General features: G+C 48.0%; 1 protein-coding gene across 4 annotated transcripts in view; it reads left to right on the forward strand.

Moving 5' to 3' along the window:
* Positions 1-16,607: 16,607 nt before the first annotated feature.
* The window catches only part of PKNOX1 (PBX/knotted 1 homeobox 1), a 67,641-nt gene continuing 65,437 nt past the window's right edge, over positions 16,608-18,811 (forward strand). For 2 of the 4 annotated variants that reach the window (XM_036911974.2, XM_036911972.2), the window contains exon 1: positions 16,608-16,736. Coding sequence is in view for 1 of the 4 variants with exons in the window: in XM_036911977.2 (XP_036767872.1) it covers positions 16,719-16,736 (18 nt within the window). In the remaining 3 variants the exon portion in view is untranslated. The remainder of the gene's footprint in view (positions 16,737-18,811) is intronic. The other 2 variants (XM_036911973.2, XM_036911977.2) reach the window with 2 other exon arrangements.

An 18,811-nucleotide genomic window follows, 5' to 3' on the forward strand; every position in this document is an offset into this window, starting at 1 on the left:
CTCAGTGTATACTCTTATCAAATTAACTTTTTTGTTGCATAAGTCTTATCTTGTGTTGTATTGCACTTGTTTCTGAACTCTTCTCCATGATAAAGACAAGAACTCTCTAACCTGCACCTCCAGTGGTAAATGTCTTTGTCATTTTGCTATTTCATTCAGCTTTCTAGTCTTAACACAATCCTTTTATCTCTCCCTGTTTTATTTCAGGTTAGTAGGGAAATGGGAGTTCTCAGAACATCAACTCACTCCATCCCGTGCTCCACGGCTTCCCAGATCCGGGGGTGGTAGGGGCTTAGTTCCCACACCGTGCAGGTCAAGTGGACACTGGACACCAGGTGACCCTGGCTTTAGGAGCTGGTGAGGGCTTTTCCCAATGCCAAGCAGGAGTTCGATAGGCTTCCTTTTCCTCCCTCTGTCCCTCTTTGTTCTCTGCCACCTGCAAGGCAGCTGCCATTCCCTGCTACTCTTGTTTTAATGAATACCTTCCTTACCTACACTCATCTGATCTGCTCAAGAATTCTCTCAATCAGTCAAGAATCCTCCCCTGTCCAGGTTGACATTTCATCTAGTGTGCAGGGAGAGACCTCCCCAGACACAGCTGCCCAGCAACACAATAGCCAATGATTTAGTCAGTCATGACTATGCAATGAAGCCCTCACAAAAACCTATGGGAAGATCATTTCTCTCTCTTTTGAGCCTGTTTCTCTTGATGGAGAGAGCTTCCATGCTTAGGGAACCAGAAAGCTCCCACGGGCCACTGAACTGGGCCCCAAGCGCCATGAGGACAGAATGTCCTTTATTTGGGACCCTGCCCTGTGTCTCTCTTCATCTGGCTGTTAACTTGTATCCTTTGTGGTGTCCCTTATTAAACTGGTAAACTGAGTGTTTTCCTGAGCTCTGTGAGCCGCTCTAGCAAATTAATTGAACCTAAGGGGGAGATTGTGGGACCCTCCAGTCTGTAGCTGGTTAGTCAGAAGCACAGGGAACTGCCTGGGGCTTGTGACCGGCATCTGGAGTCAGGAGTGGAGGGCAGTCTTGTAGGATGGAGCCCTTAACCTGGGAATCTGGGGCTGTCTGTGGGCAGATGGTATCAGAATTGAGTTCTCCGACTCCCTGCTGGTGTTTGAGAATTGGTTGGTGTGTGTGGGTGGGAAGACCTACCCCCTCACACACACACACACACACACGCATTGGAACCTGTAAGGAGTTGTACTATTGCTGCTGAGTAGGAAAAAAACACATTTGGTGTCTGTAGGGAAAATGGAAGTTCTGAGGCGAGGATTCTCACCTGATACCCATAGTGTGTGTGCGATTGTTAGGCAGAAAAATAGATATGAGCGGGGTGGAGAGAGAACAAGGCCAGTAAAGCCCACTAAAAGGGACTCAAAGAGTTAACCAGATAAAACTGAGAGCCAGAAAGGGCTCACAGAGTTAATGAGTTAATCAGTTGAAGCTCCAAAGGCCAGGAGTAACTGGAATATCTGGATATTCCCCAGATAAAGAAAAGTGCCTGAGCGCAGCCCATGTCTTCACTGTGCCAAGTAGATCATGCCATTGTAAGATTTACTTTAGCCTGCTAAAAGGCCCAACTTATTCTTTAATTTAACCTATATGCTGTTTTATTTCCTCCTCCTCCAGCCCCTAATCAAGTAATTTTGTAACAAGGGCAGGAGACAAGCATCAAAACTAATTTTCCAAAAAAGCCCAGATATAAACAACGTAATAAAAACATGGAAGATTCCATCTTATAGCTAAGATTCCATTTTAAAAACCAGGAAGTTAGGAAGTAAGATTCCTAACATATTCCTTAGCAAACAGGCAATAATTCAGCTCACCTTGGGGGCAGGGCAGGTGGTCTTGATTGATATGTTCCCAGAGGGAAGCTACTATCCTGGGGAGGAACCGAATCAGTAAATTTCTTGTGTTAAGTTAATTTTGCAGAATTACCTGGAGGACTGATAAAAGAAGAGAGAAGACATGGTGTCTCTCACCTGAGACAAGCATCTTGAGACCACTTGACAAATCTATACCCCCTAGCCCTTTGTCACATTCCCGAAAAATCCTGAAAAAGAGGGAATGCCCAACCTTTCAGGGTGCCTCCTCTCTAAGGAGGCCCACACTTTCTCTCTCTTCAAGTGTGTAACTTCAAATAAAACTTTCACTCTGCTTCACTTCTGTGTCTCTGCCCTTCAATTCTTTGTTGCAGTGGGGACAAGAACTGAGGAAAATAAACTCAACCTCCCAACACAATGAGGTAACACTTAACCCACTGCACAGGCGCCTGCTTGTATACCCATTGGCAATATGTCATTGCTCCAAGTATTGCTATAAGAAGAGTTCACTCAGTGCTAAGGGCAAAGGAAGCAGGAGAGCAGAGCCTGGTGAACAGGAGGGCAGGAGAGAGAGGAGCAGAGGCTGAGCCAGGAGCAGGAATGAAGGAGGATGGGAATCTAGTGCTTGACCTACAACCATGAGAATAAAGCTTGGTATGAGCCACTTGTTGATGCCGGGGTTCTTGTGGAGTCAAGGAATGAACTGAGCAAACACTTAAGGTAGGAGAGCCAGGGAAAGGTTTTTATTTAAAGATAAAGTGAGAGGACAGAGCTCCTGGATCACACCAGGAGGCAACAAGAGAGCCCTTAGCTGTGCATTGTCTAGGGGTTTTATAGGCAATTTAGGATTTTGGGGAACATGATAAAGGGCTTAGCAGTGTGAATTTGTTAAGTGGTCCCTGGATATTTTAAATTAACCCAAGAAATTTACTGTTCTGATTTCTCCCTGGGGCGTCTTGGTCTGGGAGCATATCAAGCAAGGCCTCCTGTCCAGCCCCCAAGGTGGGCTGAGCTATTGTCTGTTTGCTAAAGAGTAAGTTAAGAATCTTACTTCTTAATTTCCTGGGTATTAAAATGTAATCTTATCTTTGAGGTGGAATCCTTCCTGCCTTTTACTATGTTGTTTATGGCTGGGCTTGCTTGCCATTATTAATTACCCAGATTGCAAATCACCTCATCATGTTTGACGGAGGAAAAACAGCATATAGGCCTGGGCCTTTTAGCATGGTAAAGTGAATCTTACACATGATTATAAATGATTAGCATAATAAAAAAGTATGGGCTACTTTCCTTTATCTGGGGAATATTAACTGACCTCACTGAAGAATGACTCTAGAGCTTAATGTTTGACACAGAATTTTGGTGGGGGATTTCCTTGCATGCAGTTACACTGTTCTAATTACCTTGCCTTGCTTTTTCTGGAGGCCCTCACCCTACTCTGACTACACCCAGGGAGGGTCCCTGTCTCATTGTTTCCCACAATGCTCTGCTGTTGTTACTCGGTCTCAGTGAATCCATAGTGAAGCTGCCCAGAGCTGGGCACCCTCTCCGTCCAGAGCTACAGTGCCAGTGCAGTGGGGCTTACTAGAATGGCCCAGGCTCACAGAAATATGTGGTTTTTGAAGAGAAAGGAATGATGCCTTTGATGTCTGGATTGCTGCCCAGTCACCTGTGGTATATGAAATGGCAGCTGTGTTGCAATCAGTTACTACAGGTGAGTTACCAGTGCAATTTAGAAAAGGCAGTGGACCCAACTCCTAAGGAGTTGGCTCTTTGCATATGCAAGAAAATGCAAACTAATAAGCAGGCTGAGCATACCATTCCCTGTTGCTTGTTATCTGTAAGAGCCAAATCGAAAATAAAAGAAAGCTCTGGGTCAGGGCTTGATGCTGAACCGAGCTTGGGTTTGGGTCAATCTGAGCTTCGGCCATTAGCCTCAAAGCTGCCTAGAAAGGGAAATTTATGTCAGAGCAACAGGAGGTACCTCTGAGGCCTTTGGTCACCAACAAGATGGTTAATGTAGGGGAGGTGAGAAACAGGAAATGACTGAAATTCATAGAGGGCAGGGACCTGAGACAAGCTCATGATTAGTTTTCCAAAAAAGCTAAGATACAGACAGTATAGTAAGACCAAGAGGGGTTCCATCTTAAGCCTAAGATTGCATTTCAAAGGCCAGGAAGTTAGGAAGTAAGATTCCTCTGTTCTTCAGCAAACAGACAATAACTCAACCCACCTTAGGGGCAGGGCAGGCAATCTTGTTATGTTCCCAGAGGGAAGTCACTATCCTGGGGAAGAACTGGATCAATAAAGTTCTCCTGTTAAGTTTATTTTGCAGAGTTCGCTGGAGGACTGATAATAGAGGAGAGGAGGCGTGGTGTCTATCCCTGGAGATAAGCATCCTGACCACTTGACACACCCCTGGCCCTTTGTCACATTCCTGAAAAAATCCTTGAAAGAGGGAACCCTAAACCCTGAGACGTACCTCCTCTCTGGGGATGCACTCTTTCTCTCTGTGTGTTGTAACTTTAAATAAAGCTTTCTCATGGCTCAACTGCATATTGTCTTTGTAAGCATTTCTGTGTCTTTGCTATTTCATTTTATTTTCAAGTCTCCACTTCGTCTGCACTTTATTTCTGATAAGTGAGGGTGGGGAGCTGCTGAAAGCTCAGCCATGGGCCTGCAAGTTGCCATCGCCTAGGTGACCCTGGCTTTAGGAGCTGGGGAGGGAGACTTCTCTGTGCCTAGAAGGTCAGCAAGCTCCCGCTCCCACCCTCTGCACTCTTCTGTTCTTAGCTGCCTGCAAGGCCACCGCCACTCCTTACCACTCTCACTCTAATGAATCCCTTCCTTACCTACACTCTTCCGACCTGCTCGAGAATTCTTTCTTGTTCTGAGTCAAGGACCCTCCCCTGTCCAGGCTGAGGTTTCACCTGGTGCACAGGGACAGACCTCCCAGACCCAGCTGCCTGGCAAGAAGACCAGGGGATACAGTGGGAAGGAATGGGCTCCTTTTGTAGATAGGTGCCACCAGCTTCCTGAAGAAACCTGACTAAGGTGGATTGTGAGAGTAACCAGTTTGGGGGCTGTGTCTTGGTTTTGAATGCTTCTGAGTGGAAGAGCATATTGGGGCTGATGCAGGAGCCACAGCTCACTGTTGCACAATCACAGATGACTGTACGTGATCCAGACACACAAGAGCTTATTCCTGAGGGAACAGCCAGCCTGGTGGGCTGGACAAAAGCCACTGTAAGGTCTGTTTGTCCTGGGAAGGGGGACTGCCCAGCTCCCCCTATAAATGTCAAATAGAACACCCCAGATGAAGCAGATTGTATGCTTCATTCACAAGCCATATGGCATCAGCTTTATGATGATAGAGATACTCACCCAACCCATGTAGATTTACTGCTACAAAATAGAGCTACAGCTCTGAGAAGTCTTATCAGATTTGTTACCTCAGCTTCTACACAAGGGTCTTACTGATAACCAAGAGCATTAAAGTAGTTAAGCAAATGGGGAGGAACAAAGGGGAGAGTCAAGGGACTCGGCCTAACAGAGTGGAAGTCTTCAGATGGTTATTGAAAAATGGGATGATTAAAGCAGACATTGATGGGGTTGAAACAAAGGCATTGATGCAGCACCACTGGGCACTGGGTGGGCTGATGGGACCCCTTGGTGTTCCCCCACCATTACAGGGGCCCAACCAATGGAACCCCCCTGTAGTTTCCCCAACATTGCAGAGTCCCAAACAAGTCTGCACTATTTACCTGAGTTTGGAAGAATTTAAAAAGTCTGAAGTTCAAGATTACATTGAGAATCCTGACCAGGAACCCCCTGGGGCCGTGGTCAGGGAGGTTAATCCAGTTAAAGACTGACAAAAGGGCCAGGGTCTTCTGGCCACAGCCCCAGCTGGGGACTTGAGGCCATTTGCACCTGTCTGGGTAACATGGCTACGGGGAGGGGAAGAACTTTCTTGGGCCTTCTTGATGCAAGAGCCCAATGCACTGACTCCAAAGCCTGCTGGTGAGGTCTCATCAGGGGCTGAGGTCAGATGGGGAGGATGTGGAGATGCAATGGTTGATAGAATTAAGGTGAAAGTTTGGTTGAAAATTGGGGTATTTGAGCAGATTTTGTATGAGGTGGATGCATCTCCTGTGCCTGAATGTATTACTGGGATGGATATTATGCCTGACTGCAGACTGCTTCCCCTACCTAATACTGTAAAACAGAAGGCACATAAGCCTGTCCTCAGGCCAGTTTTAATTGGGCATGCTAAAGGGACACCGCTAGAACTGCCTGGGCCTGCACGGGTGGTGAAGGTGAAGCAATATACCATACCTGGTGGACAAAAAGAGGTCACCACTCTAACTAGTGACATGCTAAAAGCTGGAGGGCTGATGCCCACGGATTCAGAGTCCTGTGTGGCCTGTGCAAAAGGCGGATGGCTAGTGGAGATGAACGGTAGACTGTTGAGGCTTAAATAAAGTCATACCACCCATAGTCTCAGCAGTTTCAGACATGGTCTAACCACACAGAAAATACAGCAGGCAGAAGGAGGCTGGCACTCAGTGACTGACCTTGCAAATGCTTTCTTCTCCATCTCAGCCTCTGAAAAGAGCCACCCCCAGTTTGCCTTCATGTGGGAAGGATCCCAGTTTACATTTACTGGGCTGCCATGGGGTTCTCTGAACTTACTGCCTTACTGTCACAACTTGTCAGGAGGGATTTGGACTCGATGCAGGTCTTGCGTGTAATAATACACTATACTGATGACATTATGATACCATCAGAAATAAGAGCAGGCTGGGACTGATTTGAACGTGACAAGTGACCCAGATGACCAACCAGGGCTGGTTAATAAATCTGGCAAAGGCCCAAGGTCCTGCTCCAGCAGTGAGATTCTTAGGAATAACGTGGGCAGGAGCCGCCCAGGATATCCCACAAGTGACTAAGAATAAACTGCTGTCACTACCCACCCCCAGAACCAAATTTGCCCAGTGTCTGGTTGGTTTATTTGGATTTTGGAGGACACATATATCCCACACCTGGGAATATTGCTTGCTCCCATCTATAGAGCTACACAGAAGAAAGCCAAACTTGAGTGGGGACCTGAGCAAAAGCAGGCCCTATCTGAATTACAAAAGGCAGTGGTGCTCTCAGCACCTTCGGGCCCTATGACCCCCCACTCAGACATGATTTGGGGAGAGTCTTCCACCTGTGCCCATGCAGACTGGAGCTTGTGGCAAATGCCCCATGACTAACTTCTGGAGCGACCATTGGGATTTTGGACCAGAAAATTCCCAGATGCCACTGCCAAGTACACACCATTTGAGAGACAATTACCAGCATGCTATTGGGCATTAACTGAGATTGTCTCAATAACTAAAGGACATAAAATAATCTTGAAACCTGAGATACCAAAATGTCCTGGGTGATGTCAGAGAAACACCCTAATAGGGACAGCAGTGCCAAGAAGAGTTCCATAATAAAATGGAAATGGTTCAGACAGGAGCAGGCTGCCAGGGGAATGCATGGAGGCCCGCAGTGTGTCCATGAGCAGGAACTGTTTTTCTCTAGGACCGATGCTGGAACCCCTGATGAGCTGGAGGAACCAATTGCTGCATGGGCTGTGCCCTGGGAACAGCTCTCAGCTGAACAGCAAAGAGCTGCTTGGTTTACAGATGGCAGTTCCAAGGTGAATACACAGCATCCTGTTCGGAAAGCTGCTGCTCTAAGACCAGCAGATGGCAAGCCTGTGGTTGAGGAAGGTAAGAACAAATCAGCTCCTTGGGCTGACCTGCATGCTGTGTTCCTGGCAGTGATGGAAGAATCGAACAATGATAAAAGCCCCTATGTTTGGATTTTTCCTGACTCATGGGCTGTAGCCAATGGCCTGGCTGTGTGGTCAGGTAGATGGGCAATGGAAAATTGGACTATTAAAGGAATGCCTGTATGGGACACAGCCCTATCAAATCACTCGGGGAATTTAAGGTGTGCAATAAAGTAGGACATGCTGATGTCCATCAGATGAACTCCCTTCCCGGATCAGAAGGTGACTGGAACCACCAAGTGGACCTGTGGGTGCGCCCCCTTGAGGCAGCCACCTGGGTCCTTCAAACGAGGGGACATGGGGAGCTGCAGCAATGCAGAGATGGGCTGAATCTAGACATACTCCTCTTGCATCCTGTGAAGCACAGAATGCCAACAAGAACTGTTCTGTCTGTCAACAAGAGAGACAAAGACTACAGTTGGTTGCAGGAAAATTCCCTTGGGGAAGGCCCTGCACATAGCTGGCAAGTGGATTCCATGGGACCAATGCCAGTAGCCTCTGTGGGCTGTAAATGGGTCCTAACTGGAATAAACACTTACTCTGGACTGGGCTTTGCATACCAGGTGGTAGATGCAAATGCCCAAAATACCATTAAAGGATTGGAACAAATGATACTATACAATTTGGACCAGCAAGTTACATGTCTTCAGACCAAGGGACACACTTCTAGCCAACAGTGAGCTAGGAGACATCCCATCAGGTGGATGACCATCGCATATCATCTTTAGAGCAGGAGTTTAATAGAAAATTAGCATGGGCAGCTGAAACATCTGCTCTCTAAAATGGGGGGGAGATAAAGGCATGATGGGCTGGCTTACACACCTTCAGGAGTGTGTGCTCAGTCAGCGTGCAGGGAACTAAGAGAGGGTAGATACCTCCACTTTTCTGGGGAATCTAGGGAAAGGGAGTGGGGGAGGATGCTGGTGCAACCAACAGTTCCTCCCCACATCACCACAACTGGCTTTTTCTCTACCAGATGCAGTGGTCCCAGGACCAGGGCTGCAACTGTGGGTGCCAGAGGCAGGAAAGATTACCAAGCAAGAAATTGTAACCTTACCCGTAAATCTTTTTTTTTTTTAATTTTATTTTGGTATTAATCTATAATTACATGAGCAACATTATGGTTATTAGACTCCCCCCATCATCAAGTCCCCACCACACACCCCATTACAGTCACTGTCCATCAGTGTAGTAAGATGCTATAGAATCACTACTTGTCTTCTCTGTGTTGTACAGCCCCCCCCGTGCCCCCCACACACATTATGTCTGCTAATCATAATGCCCCCTTTTCCCCCTTATCCCTCCCTTCCCACCCATCTTCTCCAGTCCCTTTCCCTTTGGTAACTGTTAGTCCATTCTTGGGTTCTGTGATTCTGCTGCTGTTCTGTTCCTTCATTTTTTTCTTTGTTCTTGTACTCCATATATGAGTGAAATCATTTGGTACTTGCCTTTCTCCACCTGGCTTGTTTCACTGAGCATAATACCCTCTAGCTCCATCCATGTTGTTGCAAATGGTAGGATTTGTTTTCTTCTTATGGCTGAATAATATTCCATTGTGTATATGTACCACATCTTCTTTATCCATTCATCTACTGATGGACACTTAGGTTGCTTCCATTTCTTGGCTATTGTAAATAGTGCTGCAATAAACATAGGGGTGCATATATCTTTCTCAAACTGGGCTGCTGCATTCTTAGGGTAAATTCCTAGGAGTAGAATTCCTGGTTCAAATGGTATTTCTACTTTTAGTTTTTTGAGGAACCTCCATACTGCTTTCCACAATGGTTGAACTAATTTACATTCCCACCAGCAGTGTAGGAGGGTTCCCCTTTCTCCAAATCTGCCAACATTTGTTGTTGCTCTTAAATCTTTATCTCAGAATTCCCAAGGGCCTGATGGGGTGGGTTGTACCTTCACTGCATGTGGCCAGGTTGGTCCTGACAGAGCACAGCCATGCTGCCTAGTGGCCAGGACACCTGCTGGTTCTGCCCCTGGGTAACCATACCTTATATGAGTGGAAGGGGACTGTGGGGGAGGCACTGCTAGGCTACTATTGCTGCCAGCAATTGGGACCAGCACGGTAGCTGAACCTGATGTCCCTTAAAGTCTGGGTAAAGATAAATGACAGATGGAGAGGAGAAATTATAGCTGAGGGTAAAGGGATGAGTAAGTGGGTTATGCAGCAAGGCAAGTCCAATGTTTTATTAATGCCTTGACAGAGGCTTGAGCAAGATAATATCCTCTCTTAGTAAAAGCACACCAGATGCCGAGAAGTGTGAGACTGTGTTCTCCAAAACCACCTCTGCCTTTTGGAACCTGTCGAGGTTGAATGACAGCCTGTAAAGCAGAGTTACATTGCCCTGGGAGAAACTCTGGCCATAGATATGTTGACAAACTGGATCAATATAAAAATGGTTGTGATGACCTTATAAAGCAAATGATTAGTCTCTAAGTTTGCCCCCATCCCACTGGCTTCTCCAAATTGAGGCCTGTTTGCATTGGTATCATTGTTCTATCTGTCCTATAAATGTCATACCAGATTAAGTGTTGTGACAGGCAGGATCATTTACTGCAAGGAATCCATGTTGGAAGACAGGGGGTTGACTATGATATTATAATGAGTCACAAGAAACACATACTTGTTCATTCAGATGACCAAACATATCATGTCTTTCCCAGGTGTATTTGGTCTTCATCCACAGTTCCTGCGAACACTGCAGAGCCTTAAAGGTGAAATGGGTGTCTAGTCATGTTAATGAGAGGCTTTTCAACCCCATGCAAGGGCAGGGGCTGGAGGCTGGGTCAGCCAAGGGCCAGTAATTCAGTCTATGATGATACACTGAAGCCCTCACAGAAGCCCTGGAGAAGAGCCCGTCACTCTCTTGGATCCTGCTTCTCAGTCACACACACGGCTTTGATGCTTGGGGAACCTGACCACCTCCACGTGCCACCGAGCCGGACCGCAAGCTCCGTGAGGATAGAAGCTCCTCTATTTGGGACCTTGCCCCATGTGTCTCTTCATCTGGCTGTTAACTTGTATCCTTTATTAAACTGGTCAACATTAAGTGTTTTTCCTGAGTTCTGTGAGCTGCTCTAGCAAATTAATTGAACCTAAGGGGGAGGTTGTGGGAACCTCCAGTCTGTAGCTGGTAAGTCAGAAGCACAGGGACCTGCCTGGGCTTTTGACCACCGTCTGCAGTCGGGGGTGGAGGGCAGCGTTGTAGGACAGAGCCCTTAACCTGGGGAATCTGGTGCTGTCTCCTGGCAGATAGTGTCAGAATTGAGTTGCGTTCTGGGATACCTGCTGGTGTTCGAGAATTGGCTGGTGGTGTATGTATGGGAAGACCCCCCTCCACACACACACACACACACACACACGCATAGGAATCAGGTCCCGGAACCAAAAGGAGTTACCCTGTTGTGCACGTTATTGTGGTGTATGGAAAGACTCACCGGCCCAGTGAGGCTGCCGCACGGCACTAACTAGCACAAGCCCCAAGGCTGTGGACCACCACCGTGCCGGCGCAGCTCCGCCCAGGCTGGACACACGCGGGACATTTCTCAGGTCCTGCTCCTTGCGCTTCCTTCCACCTGGCCCAACGCGTCAACAGCCTCCCTCGGCGCGGGAGGTGCGCACACCTGGCTTGGGCCCAGGCCACTGCCTGTCCCGAACCCCAGGCTGCCTTTCGTCGCGCGGCCTGGTCACCTTCATTGCAGGCTTGCTCACGGTGGTCCACTGACTGTTCATTGACCTGGTCATGAAATTCTCTCTTTAAAACACACAATAGAATATTACTCAGCCTTCAAAGGGGAGGAAATTCTGGCCTGTGCCGTGACATGGATGAGCCCCAAGGAAACCATGCCACAAAAATAAGCCAATCACTGAAGGACGAACCCTGGGCGATTCCACTCACATGGTGAGGGAGGGGTCAGACTGAGGGCGAGCTGCGGCCCCAGTGGCTGGCGGGGCCCGGGGCGTGCCTGTTAACGGGCACAGAGCCCCAGCTTTGAAAGATGAAAGAGCTCTGTAACTCTGGGGAGGGGAAATCCCGGGGCAAAATACCTTTGAAACCAAAATCAGTCATTGGGAGAAATGAAGTTTAAAACTCGTTTATTCCTTACAAACCATCGTCCCGCATCTGTCTCCTGCTGTGGCAGAAGTGAGTGAATCTGCCCCCCACCCTCTCCAGTCCAGATAAGCCCTTGCTCACCCTCCAGATTACCCATTGATATGGAGATGGACTACTTCTCTCCACCCCTTGGAAACACCTGTTGATATGGAGATGCACTAAGGCCAGGCGAGAGAGTCTGGAAATTGCAATTTTACCCACAGTCCTGTGGGTGGACGCACCACGGCAACACCACGATGGGAGAGAGCTGGAGGTCACTGACCTGCAGGCTTGCAAACTTACATGTATTTCACCACAAGCGTGTTATATAGTTTCCAAATACTTGGGGATTTTCCAGTTATCTTTCTGTTATTGATTTGAGGTTTAGTTCCTCTGTCAGGAGATAAATGCTTAAATCCTTTTGAAGTCTTTGATCCACCTGCTGGTATGCCCTGTCCTGCCGCTCTGTCTGCTGTTGGGTGTCATGTTTTGACTGTTGGTTGACTTCATCAAGAAGTGATCTCTTTGGTGATTGGCTTTTATCAGGTCATAGAATTGAGTAATTTGGGAATTACTGGAGCATACACTATATTACACTATTTGTCAAGTTCCTGGCGTGGGGTATGTGAGAGCCCTGGAGGAATGTGTAAAGCTGAACTCCAATCAGAAGAGGGGCAAAGCTGAACTTACCATGTAACACGCAGCACAGGACCTTACACTTGGTGGGGGCTCAATTACAAAGTAGTAAGCAAGTGAGAAGTAAGGGAGGGGATGAAAACTCTAAAAAGAGATCTTGCTGAATAAATAATAGAAATTGATTCAAAGAACATCATTCTTTTGTTCTAACCAGCAAGTCTAACCAATTAATCTAACCAAAAATGACTCAAAATGTGGTCCATGCATGGGTCCTGAGTACCCCCTCAAGACCCACTCAGGGAGCCTGTATAGTCAAGACAATGTCTACAATAATACAAAGGTGCTGCTGACCTTTCCCACAGTGACATTTGCAGTGAGGGCAGAAAAGCACTGGTGGGTAAAGCGTGGTCTCTTTTGCACAGATTAAGGCAATGGTACCAGATTCTACTGCCTGTCACTGCCGTTTGCCATGCACTTACCATAAAAAAGGGACAGTTCCACGAAGAATGTCCTCGACGAAGCAGAATTTATGAATATATTGATTTTATTGTCTTGACCATTGAATGTACAGCTTTTTAATATTCTGTGCAAGGAAATGGGAAGTACACATACAGTCCTGCTGCTCGAACCCAAGCATGGTGGTTGCCTGGAAGAAGAGCACTTGTGTGACTGAGCTGATGTGGCTGCTGTCTTTTTCATGGAACATAATTTTTACTTGATGAGTGACAAACATTCAGTTATTCAGACTTGTGTGTTTGGCAGCTGTTTTCTGAAAAAGGAACAAACCAATCTTGTCACTTCAAGGGAGCTAATGGACAGTATTGCCATCAATGGTAAAATTTGAACTGAGTGTAAATTAGAATTCTGGAAAACTTGAATCTGTCACTGTGAACTTGATCATGTCCCAATACTTAGAAATTTTTCTAATGGTGATACTAATAACTGTGATTTTTAAAATATTATCTAGTGAAGTACATCAATATTTGGAATACTTACAAAACTTATAGCATTAATATTTTTCCAAATGACCAAATGGCCATGTAATACAATGTATGATTAACAGATCCATTCAAAGCACCAGAGAGACCAATAGCTATCAGTCCAATAGTATGAAAAGTTCACTGATGGTGTGTCATGGTCCACATTGCTATGGACCTTTAAGAAACGCCTACATGGTGGTTTGGGTGGTGTATCTGTATGAATATTCCTCCATCTTCTCACTACACATCTTTGCAAAGCCAAGTTTTTTCCACACACACTAACAAAAGCAATATATCACAAGAGACTGGATGCAGAAGCAGATATGAGAATCCAGGTATCTTCTACTAAGCTAGACATTAAAGAGATTTGCAAAAATGTGAAACAGTGACACTCTTCTTGGTAATAATTGTTTTTAAAATTATTTTTCATATAATATGTTATTTGTGTTATCAGAATAACATGGAATAGGTTTCTTATTGTAATAAATATATTTTAAAACAATTTATTGGTTTTAATTTCTAATACCATATGCTTTCATGAACCCAAATCAGGTGTGAAGCATGACAGCATTTTCTGGTTGGGAGAGTGCAGGGTGGCTTAAAGGACTCATTCCAATCACTGTGGGGAACTTAAGTCTAAAGTTCTCAATTCCTCATAGTTAGGAAATTGCTTATTTCATAAATTTAACCTCTTATTTCAGAAGGTAGGAAGGGAAAGAGAGATAGCTGAAGAAATTTGGGACCAAAGGTCTTAAAAAAAATCATTCATATGATCTCATACCAAATAGAATGGATATTATCAAAAACAAAATTACAAGTGTTGACGAGGATGTGGAGAAATTGGAACCCTCATGCGATGCTTGTGGGAATGTAAAATGGTACACCACTGTGGAAAACAGTCTGGTAGTACCTCAAAAAATTAAAAATAGAATTATAATATGACCTAGCAATCCCACTTCTGTGTATACCCAAAATAACTGAAAGCAATGACTCAAACAGATATTCACACATTCATTTTCATAGCAGCATTATTAACAATAGTCAAGGGGTGAAAGTAACCCAAGTGTCTATCAATGTATGAATGGATAAGCAAAATGTAGTATATCCAGGCAACGGAATATTGTTCAGCCTTAAAAAGGAAGGAAATCCACACTGAAAACTCTAAAACATTGATGAAAGAAATTGGAGAAGACACAAAGAAATGGAAAGATTCTATGCTCTCAGGTTGGAAGAATTGATATTGTTAAGATGTCTCTACTACCCAAAGCAATATATAGGTTCCATGCAATCTCTATCAAAATTCTAATGACATTTTTCATAGAAATAGCACAATCCTAAAATTTGTATGGAACCAGAAAAGATCCTGAATAGTCAAAGCAATCTTGAAGAACAAATCCAGAAGTACCATGTTCCTGATTTCAAACTGTATTATGAAGCTATAGTAATCAAAATGGTATGGCACTGACATAAAGACCTACATACACATGGATCAATGGAACAGAATAGCCCAGAAATAAACCCACACATATGTGATCAATTCACAACAAAGAAGGTGAGACTATACAATGTGGAAAGAATGGTTTCTTCAGTGACTAATGCTGGAAAAACTGGACAGCCAGGTGCAAAAGAATGAAACTAGACCACTGTCTTACATGAAATACAAAAAATAACAATGGATTAAAGATTTGAATGTAAGACATGAAACCATAAAACTCTTAGAAGAAAACATAGGCAGTAAGCTACTTGATGACTGATCTTTTTCTTTTCCTTTTTTTTAAACTTTTTATTTTGAAATAATTTTAGATTTATAGATGAGTTGCAAAGAGAGTAGAGTGTTCCCATATACTTTTCATCTGTCTTCCTTCAGTGTTACATCTTATACAACCATGGTACATTTACCAAAACTCAGAAATTAATATCGATACAATATCATCAGCTAAACTGAAGACTCTATTGGCTTTCTCCAGTTTTTCCACTACCGTCCTTTTTTCTGTTCCAGTATCCAATTCAGGACACCATATTGTAGTTTGATGGTGAATTTTTGGATTTGACTCCAGAAGGAAAGGCAACAAAAGCAAAAATAAACAAGTGAAACTACATCAAACTTCTGCACAGCAAAGACAACCTTCAACAAAATGCAGAGACAACTAACTGAATGGCTTGCTGGCTGTTGGCTGTAGCTCGCTCACCTTCAGTTTCTCACCACTTGATCCTCTCTTAGAGGAACTCATATCATGGTAGCGCACTTCATCAAAGCTAGCAAGGAATAAAGTACTAGGAGTAATCCCCAAAGTGACATTAAATTATTTTGAAATAATAATTTGGGGTATAATTTTGGGCTGTTCATGACTGGACCTGCCCCGGGCACCCTGTCCAGCACCCGCGTCTTCCTGGGGCAACCATGTATGTACTTTGTACAGCGATCCCACTCGGTGGAAATGTCTCTGCAGAAATGAATGGCCAGTGGACGAACCCAGGGCTTCCTGCTAGGAAAGCGCTGCCTTCCCTGAATGTCTTGGAAAGCGAGGCGCAGGCAGCAACAATCTGAAACAGGCCACACTCCGTGTCCGCGTAAGGGGCCACTTCACCTGCAGAGAGGCCCTGTGAGGGTCACCTGGCGACAGGTGTGCTGAAGGCAGAGGCGGGAACAGGGGCGACCCTGCGGCGGTAGCTGGAGCCCTCGCCCGGCGGGCAGTGCCCGGGATCAGGCGGGACCGGGGCACTCCCGCCGGGCCTGGCGCACGTGCGCACCCGCTGAACGGCTGCCTGTGCCCCGGGAAGGCGGCGGCGCCATGCGGGCAGGGGATGTGGCGCGGCGCCGACGCGTCCCGGCCTCGGAAGGTAGCCCGAGAGGGCTGGCGGCGCCCCCGCGGATGGTACGGCCCGCCTTCCCCGCCGGACCACGGCGATGGTTCCGCGCACCCGCGGCTACTCCACTATGTCGCCGGCCGCGCGGAGCCAGCGGAGAAGGCGTGGAGCGCGCCCAGGCCACGCCCCCTGCTGCACAGTCTAGAGGCGGGAATTTCGGCCCGAGGGCGGGGCGGGCAGTTCCTCGCGCCCGGGCGCGGCCGACTGGGGCGGGGCCCGGGCCGCCCGCCCCCGCCTCGCTCTCCGCCCCCGGAGTCCAGGCCCCGCCCCTCGCGGTGCGGTGCAGGGGCGGGGCGGGGCCCGGGCGCCGCAGCCCCCGCCCCCTTCCTGAATATTGATGCGGCGCGCGTCGGCGTCGCCCTCCTCCCATTGAGCGAGGCTGTGTCGCGTGGCCTAGCGTCGGCGTGACGGTTGGACGCGGGCGCGGCACTGCGGGTCCCGATTGCTGCAGCCGCTTGTCAGTGTGATGAAGATTGGCACCCAGGTAAGCTGTCACTCAACCGCTCCGCCGCCGCCGCCGCTCCGCCGCCCCGTCCCTATCAATCACGCTGGCCCGCCGGCGCCGCGGCTGCCGCCCTGCTGCCGCCGCTCGGGTCCCCGCGGGCCGCAGCGGCCTGGGAGGGCCGCGCCGGACCTGCCGCCCGGGGCAGGGGGCGGGGAGGGGGCGAGTGTGGGGGAGGGGAGCTGAGGCCGCGGGGAGGGGCGCAATCCACGGGGTCGACGCGAGTGCGCGCCCAGCCTGTTTTCAGTGTGGGTTTAGGGACGTGGAAATTTCTGGAAGGCGGCACCGCGACTGCCGCTGCCACGGTCGTGTGGGGCCCTCTGCGAGGCGCGCACCTCTAAGCTTCCCTCTCGGAGCGCGGCGCGCGACCCAGCGCGGGCGGGGCGGGGCAGGACAGGGGCGCGCGGGGCGGGGCTGCGGGGGGTGGGGTGGGAAGATGGCGGGCTGGTGAGGGCGGTGAGGGGCCCTGCTGGGCGTTAGGGGCCGGTGCGGGTCGTGAGCGGAGTCGGGCTGGGAGGGCCTGGTTAGGTCGTGAGAGTGTGCGCGGGCCACGAAGGGAGCGCGGACCGGGGGACCCTGTGCGGGTCGTGAGGGAACCCGGGCCGGGAGGGCCTCGTGCGGGTCCTGAGGGGAACGCGGCCCAGGAGTGGGCACGCCGGCCGTGAGAACCCCATGCAGTTCGCGAGGGGAGTCGGGCCGGGAGCGCCGCGTGAGGTCGGGAGGAGAGGCCCGTGTGGCGTGTGAGGGGCGCCTCCGGCCCTGCAGGGCCGCGGGCGTCATAAGGGTTGCGGGTTCCCGGGCCGACTTGGGCGGGGCCAGAGTGTGTCCGCCAGCCGAGGCCCTGGTGCCCGGCCTGGGGACCGGTCACCACTCCAGCGCCTATAATAAGCCCGATGACTGCGAGCGCTGGGCAGGCCTGGCCGCTCGCTGGGTTTCACGTTCCTTAGGAATCGTGAGTCACTTAGGGAGAATTAGGAAAAGTTGAGTCTGCTTTCTGTCATCCCTGTGGCTCTTGGTATGCCCAGGGGCGTTCGTGGTTCTGAGATTAACAAGTTAGGTTCCCTCTGCGCGCTGGACGCCTAGTTTCCAAGCACGCGCAGTGAGGGCGGGTCGGGCGCTGGGCAGGGGGCGTGTGGCGGGGGTGTCCCCGTGCGGAGCCGCTGCCCACGTGGGGCGATCGCAGAGGCAGCCCCCCAGGGTGACGTGTGAGGAGGCGGTGACTTAGAAGGGAAGATTAGCTGCTGGCTTTAGGAAGTGAGTGCCTTCCACTTGAGGGTGAACAAAACCCTAGCTTTTTAGCTGGATATAACTTTATGTCTTTGGTATACTTAGTATTTTATTAATTTATATAGCACATCATACTCCAATAAATTAAGCACTATATATGGCATATTCTCTATATTATAAGGAAGCGTTGAGGTGAAATGTAGACGGGTGCGCCAGTGCAGCTCTTGGTGGCACACTGAAATGTAGTTGTGGTCGCATTAGTTTGGAAGATGGCACAGACTCCGATCTGCCTCTCATCACTTTCTCCTTAACTTGCAGAGCGTGGGTCATCTAGTTACAGTATTTCATTGACTCTACAGCCCGCCATAATGTAAAACCCACTACCATGTTATGTGCCAGTGTTTTCTTAACCACCGCGGTGGAAGGATGCTTCCTACTTGAGAGATTTGAAAGTAGGAATTAGAATTGATGAAATATGTTCAGTGACTATTACTTGAAAATTAACGTTCTTTGCTTATGATTTAAGTGTCAGCAGGTTGCATGGTTAACGATACTGTGTACAACTGCCATGTATTGGATTCCTGTCCTTTGGTTTACATGTATTTACATTCCTGTCCTTTGGTTTACATGTATTTACATTACTGCATATGAATAATAGAAATAGGTACTGGATATGAAAGTAATATTTAGTTATAATTTTCACTTTTGTTGCCAATTTTTGAACTATTTGAAACTGTTTAGAAGCAAACTCTGAAACTGCCAGGATAATGCATATGCCCCTGGGACCTTTATATGCTCAGCCTGCCTCTAGATTCAAAGAGGCCATTTAG

This window comes from Manis pentadactyla, chromosome 1 (assembly GCF_030020395.1).
Source record: "Manis pentadactyla isolate mManPen7 chromosome 1, mManPen7.hap1, whole genome shotgun sequence".
Taxonomy (NCBI): Eukaryota; Metazoa; Chordata; class Mammalia; order Pholidota; family Manidae; genus Manis; species Manis pentadactyla.